The sequence below is a fragment of the Meles meles genome, chromosome X, assembly GCF_922984935.1.
Source record: "Meles meles chromosome X, mMelMel3.1 paternal haplotype, whole genome shotgun sequence".
Classification (NCBI taxonomy): Eukaryota; Metazoa; Chordata; class Mammalia; order Carnivora; family Mustelidae; genus Meles; species Meles meles.
Genome location: NC_060087.1, coordinates 93,449,231 through 93,472,899, shown reverse-complemented (window position 1 = coordinate 93,472,899; position 23,669 = coordinate 93,449,231). Strand labels below are relative to the sequence as shown.

General features: G+C 40.4%; 1 protein-coding gene across 5 annotated transcripts in view; it reads left to right on the top strand.

Annotated features, from left to right (window-relative positions):
• ACSL4 (acyl-CoA synthetase long chain family member 4) overlaps window positions 1–17,663 on the top strand; it is an 81,367-nt gene extending 63,704 nt beyond the window's left edge. For all 5 annotated transcript variants that reach the window (XM_045995631.1, XM_045995627.1, XM_045995629.1 and 2 more), the window contains 5 exons: window positions 638–712; window positions 3,594–3,785; window positions 5,054–5,168; window positions 9,462–9,619; window positions 17,111–17,663. In XM_045995631.1, coding sequence (XP_045851587.1) covers window positions 638–712; window positions 3,594–3,785; window positions 5,054–5,168; window positions 9,462–9,619; window positions 17,111–17,268 — 698 coding nt within the window. In that variant the 3' untranslated portion in view covers window positions 17,269–17,663. The remainder of the gene's footprint in view (window positions 1–637; window positions 713–3,593; window positions 3,786–5,053; window positions 5,169–9,461; window positions 9,620–17,110) is intronic.
• The last annotated feature ends 6,006 nt before the right edge of the window (window positions 17,664–23,669 follow it).

Sequence of the window (23,669 nt, the reverse complement as noted above, 5' to 3'; positions counted from 1 at the left end):
TTCAGTATTTAATATAATGCTATGTACATTACTGGCTATCTATAAATAATTGATTATGGATAGCAGGACTTCCAGCTTACAGAAGGAGAATATCATCATCATCGTCATCCTCATGTTTGGTAAAAACATCTAACGTTCATCGAAAACTTAGTTTGTGCTAGGAAGTACTAAGTACCTTCCACGCATCATCTCATTTAATCCCTATAGCATATATCCCTATTAAGAAGTAGGTTTTCTCACTCTCCCCATTTCTTACTTCTCCCCATTTAGTGGGGTTAAGTAATTTGTCAAGTTGCACAGCCAGTCAGTGAATGGTAGAGAAGGAATTCCACTCCAAATCTGTCTTACTGGACTCCTAGGTAGGTATGATGGAGCGAGCTCTCCTTTACCAGAGGGCTTTGTACTTAATTTTCTGAAATATAGCCCGTGAGAAGCAAAAATGATGTAACAACAGCTGGAATTGATTGCACTGTTGAAATGAGCTTGAAATATCGAAACCCTGACCGCACTTTGCACTGCACTCACGACGACCTCTCTTTTGTCATCTGTGAGACTCTGGCTCGGACTCCAGTATTGCTGGTCTCACGTGGGTCTGAAATGTGGTATGCTAATATCTTTGTTTCATTTTTCCTCGTAGTTACTGACTATACTACCGGCAGAGTTGGAGCCCCTCTCATTTGCTGTGAAATTAAGCTAAAAGACTGGCAGGAAGGTAAGAATTTTATGACAAGCTCTACTGGTTCTAGATATGCTGCACACCACCTTGAGCCTCAAGACGCCCAGTTCTTAAAGTGTTAGGTGGTCCGTGGTGGTGTGTGAGTCTTTTCTGCTGCTCATTCCTCATGCTTGTTTTCTCCTTGGTAACATCGTCAGGTTTTCGAAGAGGAAAAGAAAATCTCTAGAATACAGGCCTGGTGATTCTGAACTTGAGAAAACTTGATGGTAAAGAGGAAAAACATTCTTAATGGGCCATTCCCTAGGTTTGGAGAAGGAGATATATCCCATCTTTTGAAGCTCAACTTTGCTAGTGAGGAGGTTGGGGCTGGGAAATGAAACCCCAGATTGTTAGGGGATTGAGTGACTGATCACACACACACACACACCCACACACACCCACCCACCCCCCCCCCCCTTAGCTTTTGTCCCCAGGAAACATTTTCACAGTTGAGACTCAATTCTCCGGCTATTTGTATAATTTTATTTTTATATGTGACTACAAAGGGAAGCCTGTGCTTTACAGACATTTGCAATAATCCTTTTTCTAAATCAGCTGAAGGCAAAAGTGAACCAGTATTCCTGAAGAAATTGTGAAAAATATGAAATATGTGCATTAACTGCAAAATAATTAGCAGCCTGGCTTTGCCAGATGAAGCAAAAGTAATTAAAAACTTAAAATTTTAAGGGGCGCCTGGGTGGCTCAGTGGTTTGGGCCACTGCCTTCGGCTCGGGTCGTGGTCTCGGGGTCCTGGGATCGAGTCCCGCGTCAGGCTCTCTGCTCGGCGGGGAGCCTGCTTCCCTCTCACTCTCTCTGCTTGCCTCTCTGCCTACTTGTGATCTCTCTCTGTCAAATAAATAAATAAAATCTTTAAAAAAAAACAAACAAAAAACTTAAAATTTTAAAAGGGAATATTCACCTTGGGATGGATCCATAGACTGAAAATTTAAAGGACCGGTTAGTTACCTTCTAGGACAATTCCCCTAGGTTATTCAAACTCAAGAAAATGAATGGGCTTTATCTGACATAAACTCGAAGTCCCTAAAATTGTTTCTCTTCTTCGACTTTCTTAGGATGTATATTATTTCAGTGCTCCATAAGCAAATGGCCACTTAACCACATTTAAAATCCAGTTGCATTCCCAAGAGTTTTGCATCTTGGGAATGAGTCCTCCCGTGGTTGTGACATTCCAATTCTAGAATAGAAATCTGGAGAGAATATAGGGAATATGAGTCTGGCTCTGTTGAGTCTCGGCATCACAATCGTTTTTATTAGATGGGTTATTTATGAGGCAGTGAAATCAGAGAAACTAGGTATATTGCTACAACTTGGTAAGGCAAATTTTGCCTCTAATTTTTGTTTCTGATTTTCTGGCATCGAGCCTTAATATTCATTTGGGGGAGTGGGTCCATTTGTGCAAATGTATTTGGAATTTTTCTTGCTGTGAAGGAACCTTTGCTCTCTAGAATAGGAATGATGATCTTAATGTTTTATATACAGTGGGTTTCGTCCAATTCAAATACTGACTAGTTTAAAATTTTTAAGAGCAGCTTTAATTGTTTTAGGACATAAAATCCAGTCAACATCTCAGATTATGAATTCAGATTTTTGTATATTTCCCTTCAAGTAAGCGAGTCAGCTTTATTCAGTAATAAACAGGTAATGAGTAGTGGTAAGATATTTTAGAGTTATTGTCAATTATTTCAGTGTTCTCACTTTTAAGTCATAGGCGAAGTTAAGAAAATAAAGTTTCCCTCGTTTTTCTCCTAGCCTCCCTTTTCCTCTTCCTACCTGCTCTCTTGTATTAAAACCTTAAAAAAGAGTGAGTGTGTGCGCACGCGTGCGAGAGAGAGAGAAAGGGAGAGAGAGAAAGGGAGATGCCTGGGTAGCTCAGTGGGTTATGCATCTGCCTTCAGCTCAGGTCATGATCCTGGGGTCCTGGGAATCTGGCTCCCTGCTCAGCGGGGAGTCTGCTACTCCCTCTGCCCCTCCTCCCACTCATGCGTGCATGCATGTGTGCACACTCTTTCTCTCTCTCTCTCTGTCTAAAACAAAATCTTTTTTAAAAAAAAAGAGAGAAAGAGGGACGCCTGGGTGGCTCAGAGGTTTAAGCCGCTGCCTTCAGCTCAGGTCATGATCTCAGGGTCCTAGGATCGAGTCCCGCATCGGGCTCTCTGCTAGGCAGGGAGCCTGCTTCCCTCTCACTCTCTCTGCCTGCCTCTCTGCCTACTTGTGATCTCTCTCTGTCAAATAAATAAATAAAATCTTTAAAAAAAAAAAGAGAGAGAAAGAAACAAACCCTAAGAGACCCTTAACAATAGAGAGCAAACAGCGACAATGGAGGGAAGTGGGTGGGGGAGGGGCTAGATGGGGGATGGGGATTAAGGAGGGCACTTGTGATGGGCACTGGGTATGTGTAAGTGATGAAACACTAAATTCTACTCCTGAAACCAATACTGCACTGTATGTTATTAACAAAAATTTAAATAAGATTAAGCAAATAAAACCTCTTTGGGGAAACAATCTGAAATACATTGATGAGCACATACTAGTAATTTATAACAGCTTCAGTGTTACCCTTCTTGGGGGTACTTTTGTCTTAACAGAGCTGTTTGAAGCCCGTTTTTAAGTGTGAAAATTTTTTCACATTGGGGAGGTTTGGCATAGTTGGTGGCTGGTGATTATCATCGAGCCTTCCTTGCTGCTTCTGAAATTACAGTTTCCCATGGTCCTCACATCCATGTGAATAAATATAAACTAATATTCTCACCAGAAGTGACAGAAAATTTGATCCACAGAAACAGTATAAGAGTTTTAAGAATTAATGCAAGTACATTCTGTGTTAGAACAGTAACTAATTTCATTTAATGACTTCCAGGTGGTTATACAATTCATGACAAGCCAAACCCCAGAGGTGAAATTGTAATTGGTGGACAGAATATCTCCATGGGCTATTTTAAGAATGAGGAGAAAACGGCAGAGGATTATTCTGTGGATGAAAATGGCCAAAGGTGGTTTTGTACTGGTGATATTGGAGAATTTCATCCTGATGGATGTTTGCAGATTATAGGTCAGTGTATTCTCATTTTGTAAGAACACAAAGATTGCACAAAAGAGGGTTTTTTTTAGTCAACTACACATGGCACTGTATAACCATCTACTGTAACATACCCTACCTAGAATACCATAGAACACCACAGAAGAGAATCCCTCACCACTTACCTCCCCACTCGAGAAGCAGTGAGTGTGGACACATTACTTTCCCTAGTGGCTATTTATATAGCCCCAGTTATCCTTGAACCTTAGAAAATTATAAATCCTCAATAGCAATCCATTCTTCTGAGAATGTCGGTTGGTTTGACACTGTCCTCACTTAGCCAACTGAGATAGACTTTGAACTCCAAGAGAGCCTTTATGCTATTCACTTTAAGCAGGCAGAACCTGAAAGTAAAATTCGACGAGCTAGCTGGCAAGGACCAGTCTGTAGGGTCCCAGTCTAGTCCTTTTCAAGCCATCAGATTTCCTCAGTTGTATCTCCAGTGGTCCATTTAAATCTGTCCCTGGACCCATGCTTGACCTGAGTATAGTTAGAGATCTCCTGGGAAAAGTGTTTCTTCATCTAGAAGTTAGATCTGCTGGGGAAATCCCCAATAAGCTTGGTTCAATCTCGAACCAATCCCTTCCCCTCCCCTGCTTTTTTTTCCCCTTGATCCTTATTTGCCCTGGGATCAAAGGTAGTTTCTCTGGGCAGGTAGAGTGGGTTAGGCTAGAGGTAGGCAAGCCGGCACTCGTATGAAAGTCATAAGGCAATGGATGATTATTCAAGCCATGCCATCCCATGCCAGGAGCCCTGTTGTTTTAACAAGATGATGTCAAATATGGGAAATAGGGAATTCACATTAATTAATTGTGTTCCCTATGCCTGACATTGTGCTACATGCTTGTATCAATATCTCTGATCAAATTGAGGGTTGGAGAGGTCAGCTGACGTGCCCAGGCTCACATGGCTTATAATGGGCCGAGCCACCCATTCAAATCGAGTGCGCTGAGATCTTTTCCTTCTATTCACTTGATTATGGTGGTTAAGATTATAATAAGATATAGAAGCATTCTGTATGGGGTCTAACATTTTAGCCAGTACTTTTTCAGCTAGGTGTTTTCTTTTTAAGTGATGTGCATGGGCAAGCATTATATGTAAGAAGATTTTAGGAGACTTTAGAAGAATTCTCTTTGTCAGTCAAGATGAAGGCAGTGAGAGTGGAAAGAAAATCAGAATTGTGCATACCTTAGTAAAATGGACTGTGGGTGACTTAACATTCCTCATTCTTCATCTTACAGATCGTAAGAAAGATCTGGTGAAGTTGCAAGCAGGAGAATATGTATCTCTAGGAAAAGTAGAAGCAGCACTGAAGAATTGTCCACTTATAGACAACATCTGTGCATTTGCCAAAAGGTAATTTTTCAAAAGTTGCATTTGTGCTTCCTTGTACTCACGGTAGAAGGACAACTGGAAGACATTTTGATCGTTTCTAATCCTAAGGGAAACACCAGCATTTCATCAGCGCTGAGGAATGTTAAACATTTCTGAAAGTTCACGAGCCTGAAGATCATTCGAGATAATGGAGACATTTTTTTAAAAAAGATTTTATTTATTTATTTGACAGAGAGAGCACAAGTAGGCAGAGAGGCAGGCAGAGAGAAAGGGGGAAGCAGGCTCCCTGCTGAGCAGAGAGAGCCGAATGCGGGGCTCCATCCCAGGACCCTGAGATCATTACCTGAGCCGAAGGCAGAGGTTTAACGCACTGAGCCACCCAGGTGTCCCTAATGGAGACATTTTAACTAATTCTTCAACACGTACAATGTCTTGCTAAATTACTTAGCTGTGCCACCAAACTTACTTCATTGAACATCCTTAACAACTGAGATAAGTTGTGAGGTAATTTTCCTAGGAAGTTCACACAGCTACTACAAGTTTTCTAAATCAAAAATCTAAGGGATTGGACCATTTTCTTTATGTGTTAATAGGGTTTATTTTTAGGGGCTTTATCACACCCTTTAAAAAAATGTAACTGTAGGGGTGCCTGGATGGCTGAGTGGGTTAAGCCTCTGCCTTTGGCTCAGGTCATGATCTCAGGGTCCTGGGATCCAGCCCCACATCGGGCTCTCTGCTCAGTGGGGAGCCCGCTTCCCCCTCTCTCTCTCTGCCTGCCTCTCTGCCTACTTGTGATCTCTGTCTGTCAAATAAATAAATAAAATCAAAATGTAACTGTAAAAAAACCTCCACAGAACATAAAAGTTATCATCAATATTTCTAAGTGTGTAGTTGACTAGTGTTGTATATATTCACATCATTGTGCAGTCAGTCTCTGGAACTTTTTATCTTGCAGAACTGAAACTTTCTGGATATTAAACAACTCCCCATTTTCCCTGGCCCCAGTCTCTGGCCCCACCATTCTCCTTCCTGTTTCTGTGAATTTGACTAGTTTAGATACCTCATATAAATAAAATCATACAGTATTTGTCTTGTGACTGGCTTCCTTCACTGAGCATAATGTCCTCAGGGTTCATCTATATTGTAGAAGATGTCAGAATGTCCCTTCCTTTTTCAGGCTGAGTAATGTTCCACTGGATGGGGGTACCTGGGTGGCTCAGTCGGTTATGCGTCTGCCTTTGGCTTAGGCCATGATCCCAGGGTCCTGGGATCGAGCCCCATGTTGGGCTCCCTGCTCAGGAGGGAGTCTGCTTCTCCCTCTCCCTCTGCTCCTCCCCTACTCATACTCCCTCTCTTTCTCTTTCCTCTCTCTCAAATACATAGATAAAATCTTTAAAAAATGTTCCATTGGGTGTCTAGACCATATTTTGTGTATCTATTCATCCATCAATGGCCAACTTTGGTGGCTTCCACCTCTTGACTATTGTGAATCCTACTGCTATGAACATGGTTATACAAATACCTCTTCAAGATCCTATTTTTAGTTCTTTCGGATATATACCCAGATGTGGGATTGCAGGGTCATATGGTCATTCCATTTTTTATCTTTTGAGGAACCACCATACTGTTTACCACAGCCACAGCACCATTTTTACATTCCTACCAACACTGTGCAAGGGTTCATATTTCTCCACATCCTCACCAACACTTATTTCTCTTTTTTTGATAAGAGTCATCCTAATGGGTGTGAAGGGCTATCTCCCCGCTAATGATTAGTGACATGAAGCAGTTTTTCATATGCTCATTGGCCATTTGTGTATCACCTCTGGAGAAATGTCAAGTCCTTTGCTCATTAAAAATTTGTTCTCTCTTCTTTGCAGTTACACAGTATAGTGTTATCCACTGTAGTCACCATGCTTTACATTAGACCCTCAGTCCCTATCTATCTTCTAGCTGAAAGCTTATACCCTTTTACCAACCTGTTCCTATTTCCCCCAGTCCCTGGCAACCACTTTTCTACTCTGAGTTTCACTTTTTTTTTTTAAACGATTCCACATGTAAGTGATACCATGCGATATTTGTCTTTCTCTGGTTTATTTCACTTAATATGGCACCCTCAGGGTTCATCTGTGTTGTCACAAATAGCCGAAGTTTCTTTATCCTAGATGAATGATATTTCCTCGTGTGTGTACACACCCCACATGTTCTTTATTCATTCGTCCATTGACGAACACAGGTTGTTTCTATATCTTGGCTTTTGTGACTAATGCTGCAGTGAACATGGGATTTCAGATATCTCTTCAATATCTTTTCATATCCTTTAGATTTATATTTCTTTGTCCAAGCAATTGAATTGCTAGATCATACGGTAATTCTGTTTATTTTTGTTTGTTTGTTTGTTTTGAGGAACATCCACATTGTTTTCTATGGCGGCTGCACCAATTTACCTTCCCACCAACAGTGTGCCACATTCCCTTCTCTCCACATCCTTGCCAACACTTGTTATCTCCTGTCTTTTTGATGATAGGCATACTGACAGGTGTGAAATGATATCTTATTGTGGTTTTGATTTGCATTTATTTCCCTGATGATGAGTGATGCTCAGCACCTTTTCATGTGCCTGCTGGCCATTTGTATGTCGTCTTTGGAAAAATGTCTATTCGCTTTCTCAACCCATTTTTTATAAAGATTTTATTTATTTATTTGACAGACAGAGCTCACAAGTCGGCAGAGAGGCGGGCAGAGAGAGAAAAAGGGGAAACAGGCTCCCTGCTAAGCAGGGAGCCTGATACGGGGCTCGATCCCGGACCCTGGGATCATGACCCAAGCCGAAGGCAGAGGCTTTAACCCACTGAGCCACCCAGGTGTCCCCAACCCATTTTTTAATTGGATTTTTTCCCTCTTGAGTTGCAGGACTTCTTCATGCATTTTGTTTATTAACCCATTACCAGATAAATGATTTTCAAATACTTTCTCCCATCCTGTAGGTTGCCTTCTTTTAAAGATCGGTTTGTTTATTTTGGGGGGAGGGGAAAAGGGAAAGAGAAAATCTCAAGCAGACTCCCCACTAAGCGAGGAGCCCAGTGTGGGGCTCAATGTGGGGCTCAAGCTCATGACCCTGAGATCATGACCTGTGCCAAAACAGGAATCAGATGCTCAACTGACTGAGCCACCCAGGCACCCCTGTACATTTCCTTTTCATTTTGTTAATGGTTTCCTTTTATGTGCAGAGCTTTTTAGTTTGATATAGTGCCACTTGTTTATTTTTGCTTTTGTTGCCTTTGTTTTTGGTACCAAATCCAACAACACATGTTGTCAAGGCTGATGTCAAGGAGCTTACCCATACTCTTTTAGGAGTTTTATAAGTTTAGGTCTTTGGCCATATTTTAATTGGGTTACTTGGGTTTTCTTTTTTGCTATTGCGTTATAGGAGTTCTTTATATAGTCTAGATATTAACTTCTTATCAGCTATATGGCCAATACTTTTTCCAGCTCCATAGATTGGCTTTTCACACTGTTGACTATGTCCTTTGATACGTTGAAATTTTAATTTTTTATTGTACTCCCATTTATCAGTTTTTTCTTTTATTGCCTCTGCTTTAGGTGTCATATCTGAGAAAGCATTGTCAAAACCAGTGTCATGAATCTTTTCCCCTGTATATTCTTTTAGACATTTTATAATTTTACCTCTTACATGTTTAGTACTTGATCCATTTTGAGTTATTTTTCATGTGTAGTGTGGGCTGAGGGTCCAACTTCATTTCTTTACGAAGGGATATCCAATTCTCTGAACACCCATTTGTTAAAGAGACTGTCCTTTCCCCATGGAGTGGTGATGGCACCCTTATTGAACATCATTTGACCATATGTGCAAGGATTTATTTCTGAGCTTTCTGTTCTGTTCCATTGGTTAAATGTCTATCTTTATGCCAGTACTATGGATTTTATTACTTCTTTTTTTTTCAAGATTTTATTTATTTAACACACACACACACATACACACACAGAGAGAGAGAGAGAGAGAGTGAGTACAAGCAGGGGGAGTGGCAGGGAGAGGGAGAAGCAAGCACCCTTCTGAGCAGAGAACCCAACATGGGGCTCGGTCCTAGGGTCCTGGGATCATGACCTGAGCTGAAGGCAGACCCTTAACTGACTGAGCCACCCAGGTGCCTGGGTTTTATTACTTCTTAATGAAACTGTGTCACTTAACAGAAATATGTATTTGAAATTATGTGTACTGTTCTAGTCAATAATGTAAAAATAATTGTTCTCAATATTTTAATTTCCATTTTGTGTTATTTTCTAATTTTTTAGTGATCAGTCCTATGTGATTAGTTTTGTGGTTCCTAATCAGAAAAGGTTGACACTTTTGGCACAACAGAAAGGAGTGGAAGGATCTTGGGTTGATATCTGCAATAACCCTGCCATGGAAGCTGAAATACTGAAAGAAATTAGAGAAGCTGCCAATGCCAGTAAGTAAGAAATTGCTTGTCTACTAAGTACCTAGAAGTCATTTCATGATTTCTTATGCATTAGGCTCTTTGAGATGTCTATCTATTTTGTTTTCATAATATACGGTTTTTAAAACCTGCATCTTGAAAAAATTTATATATATACATGTATATATATAAATTTCATATATATACATTAGTGTGTATACATGTATATATGTGTGAGTGTGTGTGTGTGTGTGTATATATATATATATATATATATATATATATAAATGTATTTGTATGTTGGAAAGATCCTTAAATATCATACACTAGAAAAACTTATCTAGTTCTTTGTTGCATGTTACAACATTCCAGCTAACTGGTCATCTAGCCTGTATTTGGAATGGTCTGTCTTTGTTCTGATAGTTCATGATGGGGAGCCCTGGTGTGGATCTCTTAACATTGCATATGGTTACTTGGTGTGCGCCCTTTCAATCTATAGATCTCTGCCCTCTAGTTCCGGGAAGCATCCATTCATCTTTTTTTGTTTGCTTGCTCCCTCTTTTTATGGCTTTTCTCCCCCAAGTTCTGTGTTCATGTCTTTATCTGAGACTACTTTTATATGGCTGTTGGACCTCTTGTTTTCATCCTCTAGATTTATTATCCTTTTTTTTTCCTTTTGTTTTCTATCTTGTCCTTTTTGTTTTATATTCTGGCAGAATCCTTCCACTTTGTCATCTCTCTGTCTATTGAATTTCCAACTTCCAGTGTCAGAATTTTAATTTTCAAGAGCTCTTTCCTCTTTTCTCCATGTTCTTTTAATAGCATCCTATTGCTCTTTCATGAATGTACTTACTGTGTTGTCTCTTATTCCCCCGAGGATGTCTTTTTCTGCGTATTCTTCTCCTGTTATTGTTCATTTCCTACAAGCTCCACTTCCTGCTTGCTTTGGTCGTAGCCTCTCCTATACCCGTCAATCCCTGTCTGGCCATTCATACTTGAGAACGAGGCACTAAAATAGTGTTTGGAGAGCTCACTGGGCTTCACTGAGAGGTTATTCAAAGTTAGTATCTGAAGTCATTCCATTTCTGTAAAGATTTCTTGAGTCGCTTGCCTGGAGGATAGTAGCATGACTGCCTATTTGGGGACCCAAAAAGAAGAAATTGGAAAGGGGCTGAGGGTGGGGTGGGTGGCTCTTACCCTCACAGCATCCTTTTGTTTTCAGCTCTGTTCCCTCCTTCTGTTGTACCTAGTGTCCTTGGAGTCCAGAGTCTCTCTAGTTCAGCCTTTCCAAAAAGTAAACCTGTTGCCATCCTGCTTGGGGAAGAGCAAGGTGAGGAAGAAGAGTTGTCCTCTGAAAAAGGGCTGAGGGCCAGAACTCTCTTTTCAGTGTATCCCTCACCTCTGTCTTCAGAGGCATGGGCTCAAGAGGTCCATTTGCCTCTCACTGGTGTCCTCTGTTGGCAGTGAGCTTTTATATCTTTCTTTTTTCTTTTTTCTCTTTTTAGCAGTTAGCTTTAAGTCCCTCAACTCTCCATCAGTTACCGCTAATCCGTTTGCTTTGGGTCTTCCAACATTTTGTTGAACACTCACCCAGTGTCCTCTTTCTCTCATCTCAGCTGTTTCCTTGTGATTACTACCTTTTTTTAATTTAAAAAATTATTTTAAACTGTTTAAATTACTTTCCAAGGGAACAGAGGGAAACTGTGAACTCTTCATGTTTGTGGTTTTTTTTAAGATTTTATTTATTTATGTGACAGAGAGAGACACAGCGAGATAGGGAACACAAGCAGAGGGAGTGGGGGGGAGAGAGAAGCAGGCTTCCCGCTGAGCAGGGAGCCCAATGTGGGGCTCGATCTGAGGACCCTGGGATCATGACCTGAGCCGAAGGCAGCCACTTAACTGACTGAGCCAGCAAGGCACCCAACTCTTCATGTTTAATAGGAAGCTATTAACCTAGTTTTACCCTGTTGCTTCCCCTCCTAAAAAATGAAGACATCATTTTCCTGATTAGGTTATGTATATTCATCATAAAATACTAGACAGTAGAGAAAATTATAAAGGAGGAAGTAAAAAAAATCACTTTCTAGTAGCTATCTTTGGGTGGTAATGTTACATTGTTTATGGTATGCATACCCAGCTTGTCAGCATCAGTGACATATTTCTGAGTCAGTAGATAGAGAATTGCATTGTCATTTTCAATAGCTAAATAGTATTCTAGCATAGGAATATCCACTTAAGTCTTTGTTGGATTTTAGGGTGAGTTCCTCTCCCCAGCAACACACAGTAAATAAATGTAACATATTATCATGGAAACTCAATTAATTAATTAATTAATATGAATCCCTGGAAATGGAATTTCTGAGTCAAAGAAAATGTATATTTTAAAGGCTTGTTTTCAACTCTGTTGCCATATAAGTTCCTCGTCTCTCAGAAAACCTGTACACATGTTTATGCTTTTATCTGAGGTATATAAGCACCCCTATTTCCTTAACTAGTCTACTATAATTTATTCTTTTAAATTAACTATTTAGGTTCTACTTACTAGTTGATAATATTAACTACCAGGTTGAAATTAAAAAATTATTTTTCCCCAAGAAGAACATTCCTTTTTTTAAAGATTTTGTTTATTTATTTGAGAGAGAGAGAGGGAGAGAGTGAACATGCATGAGCAGGGGGAGGCTCAGACAGAGAAGGAGAAGCAGGCTCCCCACTGACCCAGGAGCCCAACGTGGGGCTTGATCCAGGACACTGAGATCATGACCTGAGTTGAAGGCACCCACCAAGCCACCCAGGTTCCCCAGCTCTGCCAAGAAGAGCATTCTTATAGTTAACTCTGGACACTATAAAGTTTTAAAAGACAGATGGCCTATTAGCAGATACAAAATTAAGTTTATGACCCTAAAAATAGGCACTTACTGTTTTTTTCTTGAAGATGGCTTTGTCAGGTATAGTATTATTGATATACCACATTTTTTATGCTACTGTCACTGGGCTCCCAGAATTTTCTTTGCTACAGATCCTAATTTTTTAAAAATTCACTATTTCAAAAAGTATTTCAGCCAATAGGCTGTTATTCTTAGTCACTTTCTGAATGTACTGATGGGGAAAATGCAACTTAATTAATTTGTCATTGTACATTTCACTGTGTAAAAGCAATAATGGGGAAAGTCAACCTGGATCACAATCAGGTGAAAAATGGAATAAAATTCTAGGACCTGCTGGGTCCTCATAACTTTACTAGACTGAGGCGTGAAATCAAACAATTGATGATTTCGATAATACACAATAATCTTGAGCTTCAATGTATAAATCCTAGTTTACCTGTACCACAAAATACTTATCTTGCCAAACTTTTGCTTCCAGTGACAATTTCAGAGACTGAATGCGAAAAGTATAAAATAGTCTTGGTTCTATTCAGCTAAATCTGCCTGAAATCATACATCTTTTATAGATGGCCTCTTCATGTTCTAAATAGAAGCGTGAGGTACCTAACCCGACCCAGCGTGGGTGCAACTGCACAGCAAAGCCAGTCACTGAGCGAGTGTACAGCAAGGAGAGGGCTTATTTGAGAGGCAGCTGAACAAACAGACAGGAGGGCAAGTCTCACATCCACCTCCCTGAAGGGGGAGGGCACAGGGTTTTTTCTTAGTTTTTTGGGTTTTTTTTTTTTTCCAAATAATCATAGTGGTTGCGAATACATACATATGGAGGAAGGGGGGCAGATTTACGACTCTTAATGAGGAAAGACGGAGCTTGCGCATTAAGCAAACAGACAGGTAATATACATCTCATTTCACTTTGGGGTAGAGACTTAACATTAAAGTGAGACAAAATTTGGCCCCTGCCTTCGGGGGTCATCTTAAGACAAGGTGAGGGGCTAGGTGCAAACTCTGTGAACCAGTATAAACTGCATGGGGTCTTGGGCTCCTTATCTCCAGGAAGGAATGTATACAGAGCCTTGCTTGTTCATAGGCTGAAACCAAAATAATAAAAAAAAAAAAGAAGGAAAATAGATGTGAGTGGTTGGGGGAAAGGATAAACCCCCTGTCCTGAGTCCTGAGAACTGCCAGTGAGATAGTTTCTAGATATCAGGTGTGAAGCATCTTTAGCTGGAGGGAGGGCAGGCAGTGGCCGCCGGACGGATTTCCCTGGCTTGCCATTCTAATGTCTCTGGTGATCTTTCCGAGTGGCCCATGCATAGCAGCAGGTAAAAAGGTTGTCTAAAGTTGAGCCGCTGTGGCCATTTCGCTGACATTCATTTCAAGTAGCCTAGCATCTGTTCCTAGGGCTTTAGAAAAAGGGCTGTTTTCATTTTAAATCATTTCAAGTCGAGGGACTGGGAGAAAGTTGGACGCCATGGTTGGAAGGGTCATAGGCAGATACTCAGGGAGACAGGAGAAATCAGTACCCGGCCGAGTTTTACAGGGAAACAACAAACACTCAAAAAACAGTAAATCAGAAGTAGCATCCGACATCCACAAAGCCTTTTTTATTTTTATTTTTTCAATTTTATTTTAATGCCAGTATAGTTAACATACAGTGTTATGTTAGTTTCTAGGGTACAGTATAGTGATCCCACAGTTCCAGATGCCTCCCCATAACTGGGCTGTAATGTTTCAGCAGGTAGACATGGTTAATTTGAGCAAGTTTCATGTTCCTTTACTACCTGTTCAGGAGAGGACAAGGTTTGTTTATTGTTTATTTGTTTTTGATATTTGCAGGGGTTGAGATTATATACATATTGATGAAAAGGGTAGGGCAACATGACTCTTTTTTAAAGATTTATTTATTGAGAGAAAGAGTGTGGGGGAGAGAGGAGAGGGAGAGTGAGTGTTAAGGAGATTCCACGCTGAGTGGGGAGCCTGAGGCGGGGGCTGGACCTAACAACCCCGAGGTCATGACCTGAGCAGAAACCAAGAGTCGGATGCTTAACTGACTGAACCACTCCAGCACTGGAAACTTAACGATTCTTAAGAAAGATGGAGCATGGACTTTGAGCAAACATTTGTAACCTGTATGCTGTGTTGTTGGGGATAGAGACTTAATATAAAAATGAGGCAATATTTGGCCCCTGCCTTCAGGAGGTCATCTTAGGACACGGTGAAGGGCTAGGGGCAAGCTCCGTGAACCAGTATAAACTTCATGGGGTCTTAGGCTCCTTATCTCTGGGAAGGAATGCTGGCAGAGCCTTGCTTGTTCACAGGCTGAAACCATATGCTTGACCTTCAGTTTATGCCTCCGCCAGGGGGACTAGTGGATTCGTTGTTAGGGTCTGGAAAGAAAGAGTAGCAGATTCGGGAGAAACAGGTGTCTGAAAAACAAGTTTGAAATTTCCTGTTCATTTCAGCCTCATTGACCTTATGGGCATGGTTTCAGGTATAGGTAGTATCCTATCTTAAGAATACAAAGTAATAGGGGCATCTGGGTAGCTCAGTCAGGTAAGTGTTGGACTCTTAATTTGGCTCAGGTCATGATCTCAGGGTCATGGCATGGAGCTCCAGGCTGGGCACTATGCTAGGCATGGAGCCTGCTTGAGAGTCTCTTTCTCTCTCTTGCTCTCTCTCTCTCTGCCCTTACCCTCTCCCTACCCGCTCATAGGTGTGCTCGCTCGCTCTCTCTTAAATAATAATAAAGTCTAATTCAAAAGAGAAGGATACAAATTAGTAGTTTTGTGGTTATTTGATAAAGACCAGTGGCTTGAGATGTCGACATTTGCTGCCACCTACAGGCTCTGTTTCATAACGTAGGTAATTCTGATAAAATGGCATGCACAAAATACTGTTTGTTTTTTCTTCCCCCTGCTCTTTCTCACTTGCTGGCAGTGTATCCTGTTCATAAGAAACTGGGTTATTGCCCATTGTTCTCTAAAGCTTGTGGTACTAGATAATATTTAGGAGTCCCCAAAATGAAACCTCTCATGTAGACTTTTTCCCCCTTTGAACAGGAATTTAGTTAATAAAAATGAAATATAGTGACTTTTATGAATAGGGCCTATGTAAATAAGGAAAGGAATATGAAATAAAAGGTTCTGGAGCCAAATCTATACTTGAGAATGGAAGCGTTTCTTTGAGAACTAAATGTGATCTTGGGGCGCAGTTGGGTTTACTTTGGACCCCTCCCCTCCCCATAACTGAGCTGTGATGTGTCAACAGAATAGATGTGGTAAATTTGAGCAAGTTTCCTGTTCTTTTACTGCCTCTTCGGGGACTACTTTTAGGAATTTGGTTCTATGTAATTTGAAGGATTATTTTTTCACACTCAGCTATTTTTCTCTCATTTTAATGAGAAATTCAGTAATCAAAGCAAGCTTTCCTAAACCTCCAAGCCAGTATTAGGTCAAAAACTTTCATGAATTTGAGGTTTTGGCACCTGTCATGGAAACCTAGTTGTTTCTAAAGTCACCCAGGCTGGTTAGCGGTAGACTGTACCCATGCAGGTCCATGTCCCTTCACCTCATGGCATGTGAAATAAAGCTTCTCTATAGCTTGGCGTTGCCATTAAAGGTCCGTCAGGATTTTCGGGATGAGCCTGTATTAATAGTAAGTAGCTTGAGGGGATATAATTGAATTTAAAATTACAGAGTACTTGATTGATTGATTGCGGGGCCTCATTACCTCTCTCTGCATGCACTGAATTGTTTAACTCTGATACGGTACGTGCTGTCTCACATCCTTATGCCGATGAAGTGTGAAATTCACCATCCCCCTTTTGATTCTTCCTTGAGTGTCGAATACAGCTCCTGAAGAACAGTTGTCTAGAGGCATAGTCTTCCGCAGAATGAATGAATACATACATCCACATTTATTGAGGGCTCTTGATGGAGCCCCGGGGATGGCAGGGAACAAAAGACCCCTGCTTGCATGGAGCTTGAGTTCTAGTAGGTCAGATGGGGATGTATAATCTGTGGGCTAGTGAGAAGCATTCTGAAGAAAGTGTAATGTCCGAGGCGCCTGGGTGGCCCAGTCAGTTGGGCGTCTACCTTCAGCTCAGGTCATGATCCCAGGGTCCTAGGATCAAGCCCCGCCTCTGGCTCCCTGCTCAGAGGGAAGCCGGCTTTTCCTCTCCAGTCTGCTCCCCCTGCTTGTGTTCCCTCTCTTGCTGCGTCTCTCTCTGTCAAAGAAATGAAATCTTTAAAAAAAAAGTGTAATGTCAGAGGATAGAGAGGCTAAGCAGACACAGGGACTCCTGTTCTAAAGGGTCCAGGAGGCCTTCTCTGAGGAGTGGCATTTGAGCAGACACCCAGATGGAGTAAGAAAGTGAGCTAGGCAGCTACCAACAGGGAAGACGAGCCCTGGCAGAGGAAATGACAAATAGGAAGACTCGAAAGAGGAGGGTGTCTACATATACAATAGAACTAAAAAAAAAATGTGTGGGCTAAAACTACATGCAACTGAAACGATTTATGTACACTTCGAGAACTCTACAATGAAACTGAGATTGTAAGATACTGGCACCCTAAATTAACCAACCCTTCCCCTCTCCCCTGTCCCTCCCTCTCTCCTACATCCTCCCTTCTCATTTCAGTGAAATTGGAGCGATTTGAAATTCCAATCAAGGTTCGCCTAAGTCCAGAGCCATGGACGCCTGAAACTGGTTTGGTCACAGATGCTTTCAAACTGAAGAGGAAGGAGCTGAAGAACCATTACCTCAAAGACATTGAGCGAATGTACGGGGGCAAGTAGAATGCTGCCTCTCATTTATAGCTGTGCAGGAGGTGGCTTGGCGGGTTTTTGGTTCTAGAGTTTTAAGCCTTGTTGAGCTGTTAGAATGTAAGGGGTATATCATTCTAAAGACATGGTTATTAAAAAAAAAATCCCAAAGTGATTAAGATAGTCGTTGAGTCTACTTTAACTTAGTTTTGCCTAGTTCTCATGTGGCTGAAATTGAGAAGTTACTTTCCTTTAGCTGTGTATTAATTTTAGAGCAAAAATTCTGTTTTAAAAATTAACCTAAGATACACTTGTTTTCTTAAAGGAAAACAATGTGGAACAAAATAAATTGGAGTAGAATGTAGTTTGCGGCAATTTGTATCTTCCGGTGTCTATTGTCTTCCTAGTTCAGAAGAAGCTTAAAATACTAAGCATGACAAAAAAAATATTTAACACTATTCAAAGCAGAAGTTCTGCAGGGCTTTGAAATTCTCTTCCAACCATTTCTCTTGAAGGCAAAATTCAATCATAATATAATAGAATCAAGTAGTAGTACCTTGGAAACCACTTTAGGATTCATAATTGTTGGCATAAGTTAGACGTAGAATCATTGTAATATTGTGAATAATTACAGTGCCCAAAGTCTGAGTACAACAACGTTAAACACACCAAAAATATTTAGTAATATATTTTTAAAGGGAAATTGAACTGCTTTTCTGAAACTTGGAGGTCTTAAAATCAGTAACTTATTATTTGAATGATTAAGGGTAAATTACGTTAAAGACTGCCAAAAATTGTCTTTTCAAAAGAAAAAACTGAGACCAAGAGTAAGATGATAAAAAATGATCCAGTTTTAACAGGAAGCTTGCTCTTTGTTCGAAAAGGTGAAAACATCCTAAATATTTAGAATTCTGATCCTTGCATAGCACTGAACCTAGGAAAGGATTTCAATTTGGAATTTACCCATGATAACAGGGATTGATTTGAAAATGTCCTCGTATTAAATTACACTTGGAACTGAAGGCCTGTTTGCTGTTGCTGATTTGATTCTTGATCCATAGTTTATTTCAGAAAGCCTTTCATTTAGCTTTAATGTGAGCGAAGCGGGTTATGATGACTGACTTCCCCAATATCTTATTTGGATCTCTGAGTGATGACTTAACATGGGTGAGTTTGGGGAAGTTGAAAGGGAAAGAACACACTGTTACCACTATTTTCCTGATTGTGTGAAAAGTTTAGAAACTGGAAATGCTCGATTTGGGCAAAGGGAAGATACTCAGTGAGGGACTGATATTTGTGCAGTGATTTGGCATGTGGGCTTCTTTTTGACTCTTTCATTAAAATCTGGGATTCTAGATCTGACAGGTTTTCACACTTGAACCATAGTTACTGTAAAAAGCAAAAATTCTTAATACTGTTATTCTTTGCACTTTTTTCTTAATCATTTTATATACACACACACACATATATATATGCATATATATATATATATGTTGCTTACATTGCTTTGTACAGATGTGGGCCACCACTGCAATTAAATACATTCTTTTTTGCTCTAAGATATTTATAATGAAAATATTTAAATATTATGTATATGGTGGTGAAAAGGAAAAAATAAATAATCTGGTGTTATTATAAGCAAGAATGAAGGTTTTTGTAAAGATTTCTGTTCAGTGTTCTGCAGTGTCCAATTCAAGGCAAGTTCTCTCTGAAGTTATGTGTATGTGAGTATTCTCATTTTTCCCAACTTGCCTTGGAAGCGTGAAAAACCATTGTCAACAAGTAGACTACTATTCAGCTTCTACTGTTCTGGTCCACTGTTGATCCTTCAAGGACGAGTCCCTTAGATTTTTTTTCAATGTGTGAATTGTTTTCCCATCTGGAATGGTGATTTCAAATATGTGAATGCATGCATACTCCCATGTTTGCACCCCTGCCCAGTCCCATCTCCTGAAAGCTAGAACACTGCCAACTAATCTGTTGTATAAGGTCCTTTAGAAACATGGAATCAACACTTAAAGTTGGGTGCTGCTAATTCTTTGAGAAAATCCAAATATTGTTAAGGGACCAAGGGAGATGCCACTACCCCCCTGATTTTTCATCGGAAAAAAAAATACATGGTTATGTAAACCAATCTTACCATATTCATACTGATTTTTCAAGTATTTGAGCCTAAAGGTTTTAATCCTACATTTTTATACCTGTTTAAATTGTTCGCTGTTATGACGTGTCAGCCATCAAATGAAGTTGTACTTTAAAAATTTACTACAATTCTGTACATTTCTAAGTTGAACACTTGTGACTTTTGTTTTAATGACATGAAAATATCTTGCCTCCCTGATTATTGCTTCTTTTCTTTTCTTAGAGCAGAGGTATAATTGTATAGCTTTCAGAACTGAGATACAGGTAAATGATTCAGAGAGTCAGAAGTTAAGGAGAGGAATGTTTCTCTTGGACATAAAGGCTGATTAATAATAATCCTTGCCTGTGTTTTCCTGACAGCATATGATGGATATGTCTGAGGTGACAGAATGAGAACAGGTTAATAATTGTGTCGTATTTGGAACTCCAGAGGAATATTTTAATTTTCAAATGTAGTTACAAATTAGAATGTATTCATTTTTTGTACTTTCTATTAAAATGCATGATCGCGGGGTTGTTACTTTGATTTTTGTGTTTATTCCTAATGAAAAGCTTGGTTTGTTCTTGTTTTTTAAGTTTGCACTCGAATCTTAAGAAATAAATCCACACATGTTATCAAGCTGATTTGTGCCTCATTGATGCGCCAAGATAAAACCCACAGGTTTGAAGACTACTAGCCAGCCATTATTTCTTTACTCATTTAAATTGGGTGATTTTTAAAGTATATTTAGTTGTTTTTTTTTTTAAGTAAGCTCTATACCCAGCATGGGGCTCAAACTCACAACGCCGTGATCAAGAGTCACACGCTCCTCTAGTGGAGCCAGCCCGTCACCCCTAAATAGCCAGACTTTTATTTATGTTTATTTTTTGAAGATTTTATTTATTTGAGAATGAGCATGTGAGAGTGTGAGCAGGGGGAGGGGGAGTGGGAAAGGGAGAAGCAGGCTCCCCACTGAGCAGGGAGCCTGACGCGGGGCTCCATCCCAGAACCCTGGGATCATAACCTGAGTCAGAAGGCAGACACTTAACCAACTGAGCCACTCAAGTGCCCCTTAGCCAGACTTTTAAGCACATATTTTAAAAGCACTCATCTGTAGGTTTATGGACTTGCATTAAGCAGTTAATCCAGCCTGTATACGTCCCATCCATTAGTTTGGGGCATCTGAACCTAAAGCCGTTACACTGATTACAGTTAATAGAGTAGAACTGCTTTGGAACACCTGATACTGTGGAATAAAATACTGTCCTCGGTCTCTTTTCTGGCTCTGCTCCTCACGTGCTCTATGACTGTGAGCAAGTTCATGAATGTGTGCCCGCTGCATTTTTCCATCTGAACGAATGGGGTTGGTTGATCAGAGGATCTACCCCACACGGTGGTTGCAAGGATTAAAACACATTAGTCCATGTAAAGTGTTTGGATCAGGGCAAGCTTAGCTAGGCAATTTCCTCAGCGAGGTGGTTTCACGTATTACTTAGCACACTGAAGGCTTTAAGGCTTTCAGGCTTGCTGGTCCCAGAAAACCATGGAGGGTTCTGGATATAGAGGTGAGGAGGCCTGGCTCATTCTATCACTAGATTTGTAACCCTGGACAAATCTCATGATACCCTCTTAGCCTCAATTTCTTCTTCCTTTATTTAAGAATAAATAAACAAAAGGACCAAACCTTGAAGAAAACACCCTTTGTAAAAATGGAATGGGGAATGACAGAGGAAATAAGGCGTGTTATGTTGCCTATAGGGTCAAGCAAATAAGGCGTGTTATGTTGCCTATAGGGTCAAGTGACTGTGGTTTGTTAATGACACCCTAGGTCCTGAATTTTCCTAGAAGGATATGAGGCTGTAGATGAAGCCATCACAAGAAGTGAGGATTCTCCTGGGTATTCTCTTTAAAAAAATTTCAGGTTTATGCCCACACCATTTAAAGACGTGCTTTCAAACTTTTTTTTTTTTTTACTGTGATTTACAATGCTAGGTGCACACACTGATGTGGACCTAACACAATATAAACCCTGTTTATGTGGGAAAAAAACCCCACTATGAGATGCTCACTGGCTTTCTCTATCTAGTTCATTTATTGAAAGGCTGGTTGTGTCCCTCCCAATTGATTTCACAAACAAGCGCTGTCCAATTGACCTTTCTGTGAAGTTGAAAATGTCATGGATCTCTCCTATCTTTTCCAGGAGCCACTAGCCACATGTGGCTGTCGAACATTTGAAGAATGTTTAGTGGGACTGAGGAACTGAATCTTTAATTTCATTCTCCTGTTAGACAGCACACCTCCAGGGAATTTGCAGGCCACAGTATAGGAAAAAGGGTTTTTTTTTTTTTTAAAGATTTTATTCATTCATTTGAGAGAGCAAGAGTGGGGTGGGGAGGGAGGGAGACGGAAAATCAGACTCCCTGCTGAATGGGGAGCCAGACAAAGGGCTCCATCCCAGGACCCTGGGATTATGACCTGAGCCGAAGGTAGAAGCTTAATCCACTGAGCCACCCAGGTGCCCCCAGAAAGCACAAATTTAAAGCTCACTACCGTGTGAAGTCTGGGGAAAAAGCTAACCCTGGCCCTCATCCCTCCTACTCCCTCTACCTCAGAGACAACCACTTTCAACTCTTAGTGGATTGTTCTGCTATTTACTGTCTTGTATCTAAATAAGGTGCTTGTGTTGCTACCTCTCAGCTTTGTTGTTATTTATCGACCCCTCACTATACAGAGGCCCACTTCCCATCCTGTCAGTATAGCTGTGTGATTAATAAGTTTAAATGATATTAACTGCTCATCAAAGCTGAAACGTGTATAGGAAAACCATGATGAATTCTCCTTTCCTGCACTTTTAACCCTGTGGTGCTAATAATAAGTTTCTCTTGCATTGGATTAGTTTTCTGTTTTCTTTTTTTTTAAGATTTTATTTATTTATTTGAGAGAGAGAGAGAGAGAGAGAGAGAGAGTACACAAAGGGAGAGGGAAAGGGAAAAGCAGACTCCCCGCTAAGCAGAGAGCCAATGTGGGACTCGATCCCGGACAAGCCGAAGACAGACACTTAACCGACTGAGCCACCCAGGCACCCCAGACTCTCCACCAGTAGTCCATACCTCCTTTCAAGATGTGCAGATAGCAAAAATTTGAACAATTCTTCATCTCTGCAAGAAATATCTCCTAGAGCCTTCTGACCGATTTCAAGCTAGATCATTCACCTTCCCTAACCATAGGATTATCCCTCCATTTTCTTAGACTCTAACTTCACTGTCATCCTGAGAGTTCCCTTCACCTTTATCATGTAGTACACTTCCTGATTCCTGTATCCCATGTCTTTTTCCTACTTGGATTATTCCCTCTTTCTGATGGATCCCTTCCTACCATAGCTTACTGAGAAGTGATCTATGGGAGGCACGTGTGAGACCTTTAATTGATAATTTGCTTGGGTGTAGAATTCTAGATGGAAAATTTCCCCACTGTGTTGAAAGCATTATTCCACTGACATGATCAAGCTTCCAAGTGTTGATTTGGGCAGTTCAAAGCCATTCTGATTTTCCCCGTCCCTTCTGGAAGACTTGATTTTCTTCTCTGAAGCTCATAACAATCTCTCTGTTTTCTGAAATCTCTTGATGATGTGCTTTGCGGTGGGTATGTTTTCATCTGTTGTGTTAGGCCATTTCAACCCAGAAACTGATGTGCATTTGTTCTGAGAAAGTTTCTCGAATTATTTAATTGATTTCTTTCTCTCTGTCTTTCTTGTTCTCTCTCTCTCTCTCTTTTGCATGCGTGCACATGCCCTCATGCTTCTATTATCCAAATGATGAATCACTTGGCTAATACTTTAATATTCTTTTTGTTCCTATTTTTTATCTTTTAAAAAATTCTACTTTCTGGGAGATTTCCTCTACTGGCTATTTCAACTCCTGAAGTTTTTATTTCTGCTATCATGTTTACAATCTCGAAGAGCTGGGGTTTTTTGTTTGTTTGTTTACTTTCTATACGTTCCCTTTTTGAAGCTTTCTGTTGTTGAGTAATAGTTTGTAACTTTATCTTTTTAAGCTTTCTTTCCTCTGCAGGGCCAATTTACTACAATTTGCTCCCCCACCCCCACCTCCTCTTGCTTTTGTTTCTATTCCTTAAAGGTTTGGTAATCCTTGCCTGGTCATTTAAGAAGAAAGTACTAGAAAGCTGACTGGAAGGTCCAAGAGTGTGGTTGGAGCTTATGAAAAGGGTTTTGCAATAAGATGATTTTGGCTGGGCCATTTGGCAAATGCCACGGCAGTATCTTTGAATTCCTCGTAGGGCCAGTCCTATTCCG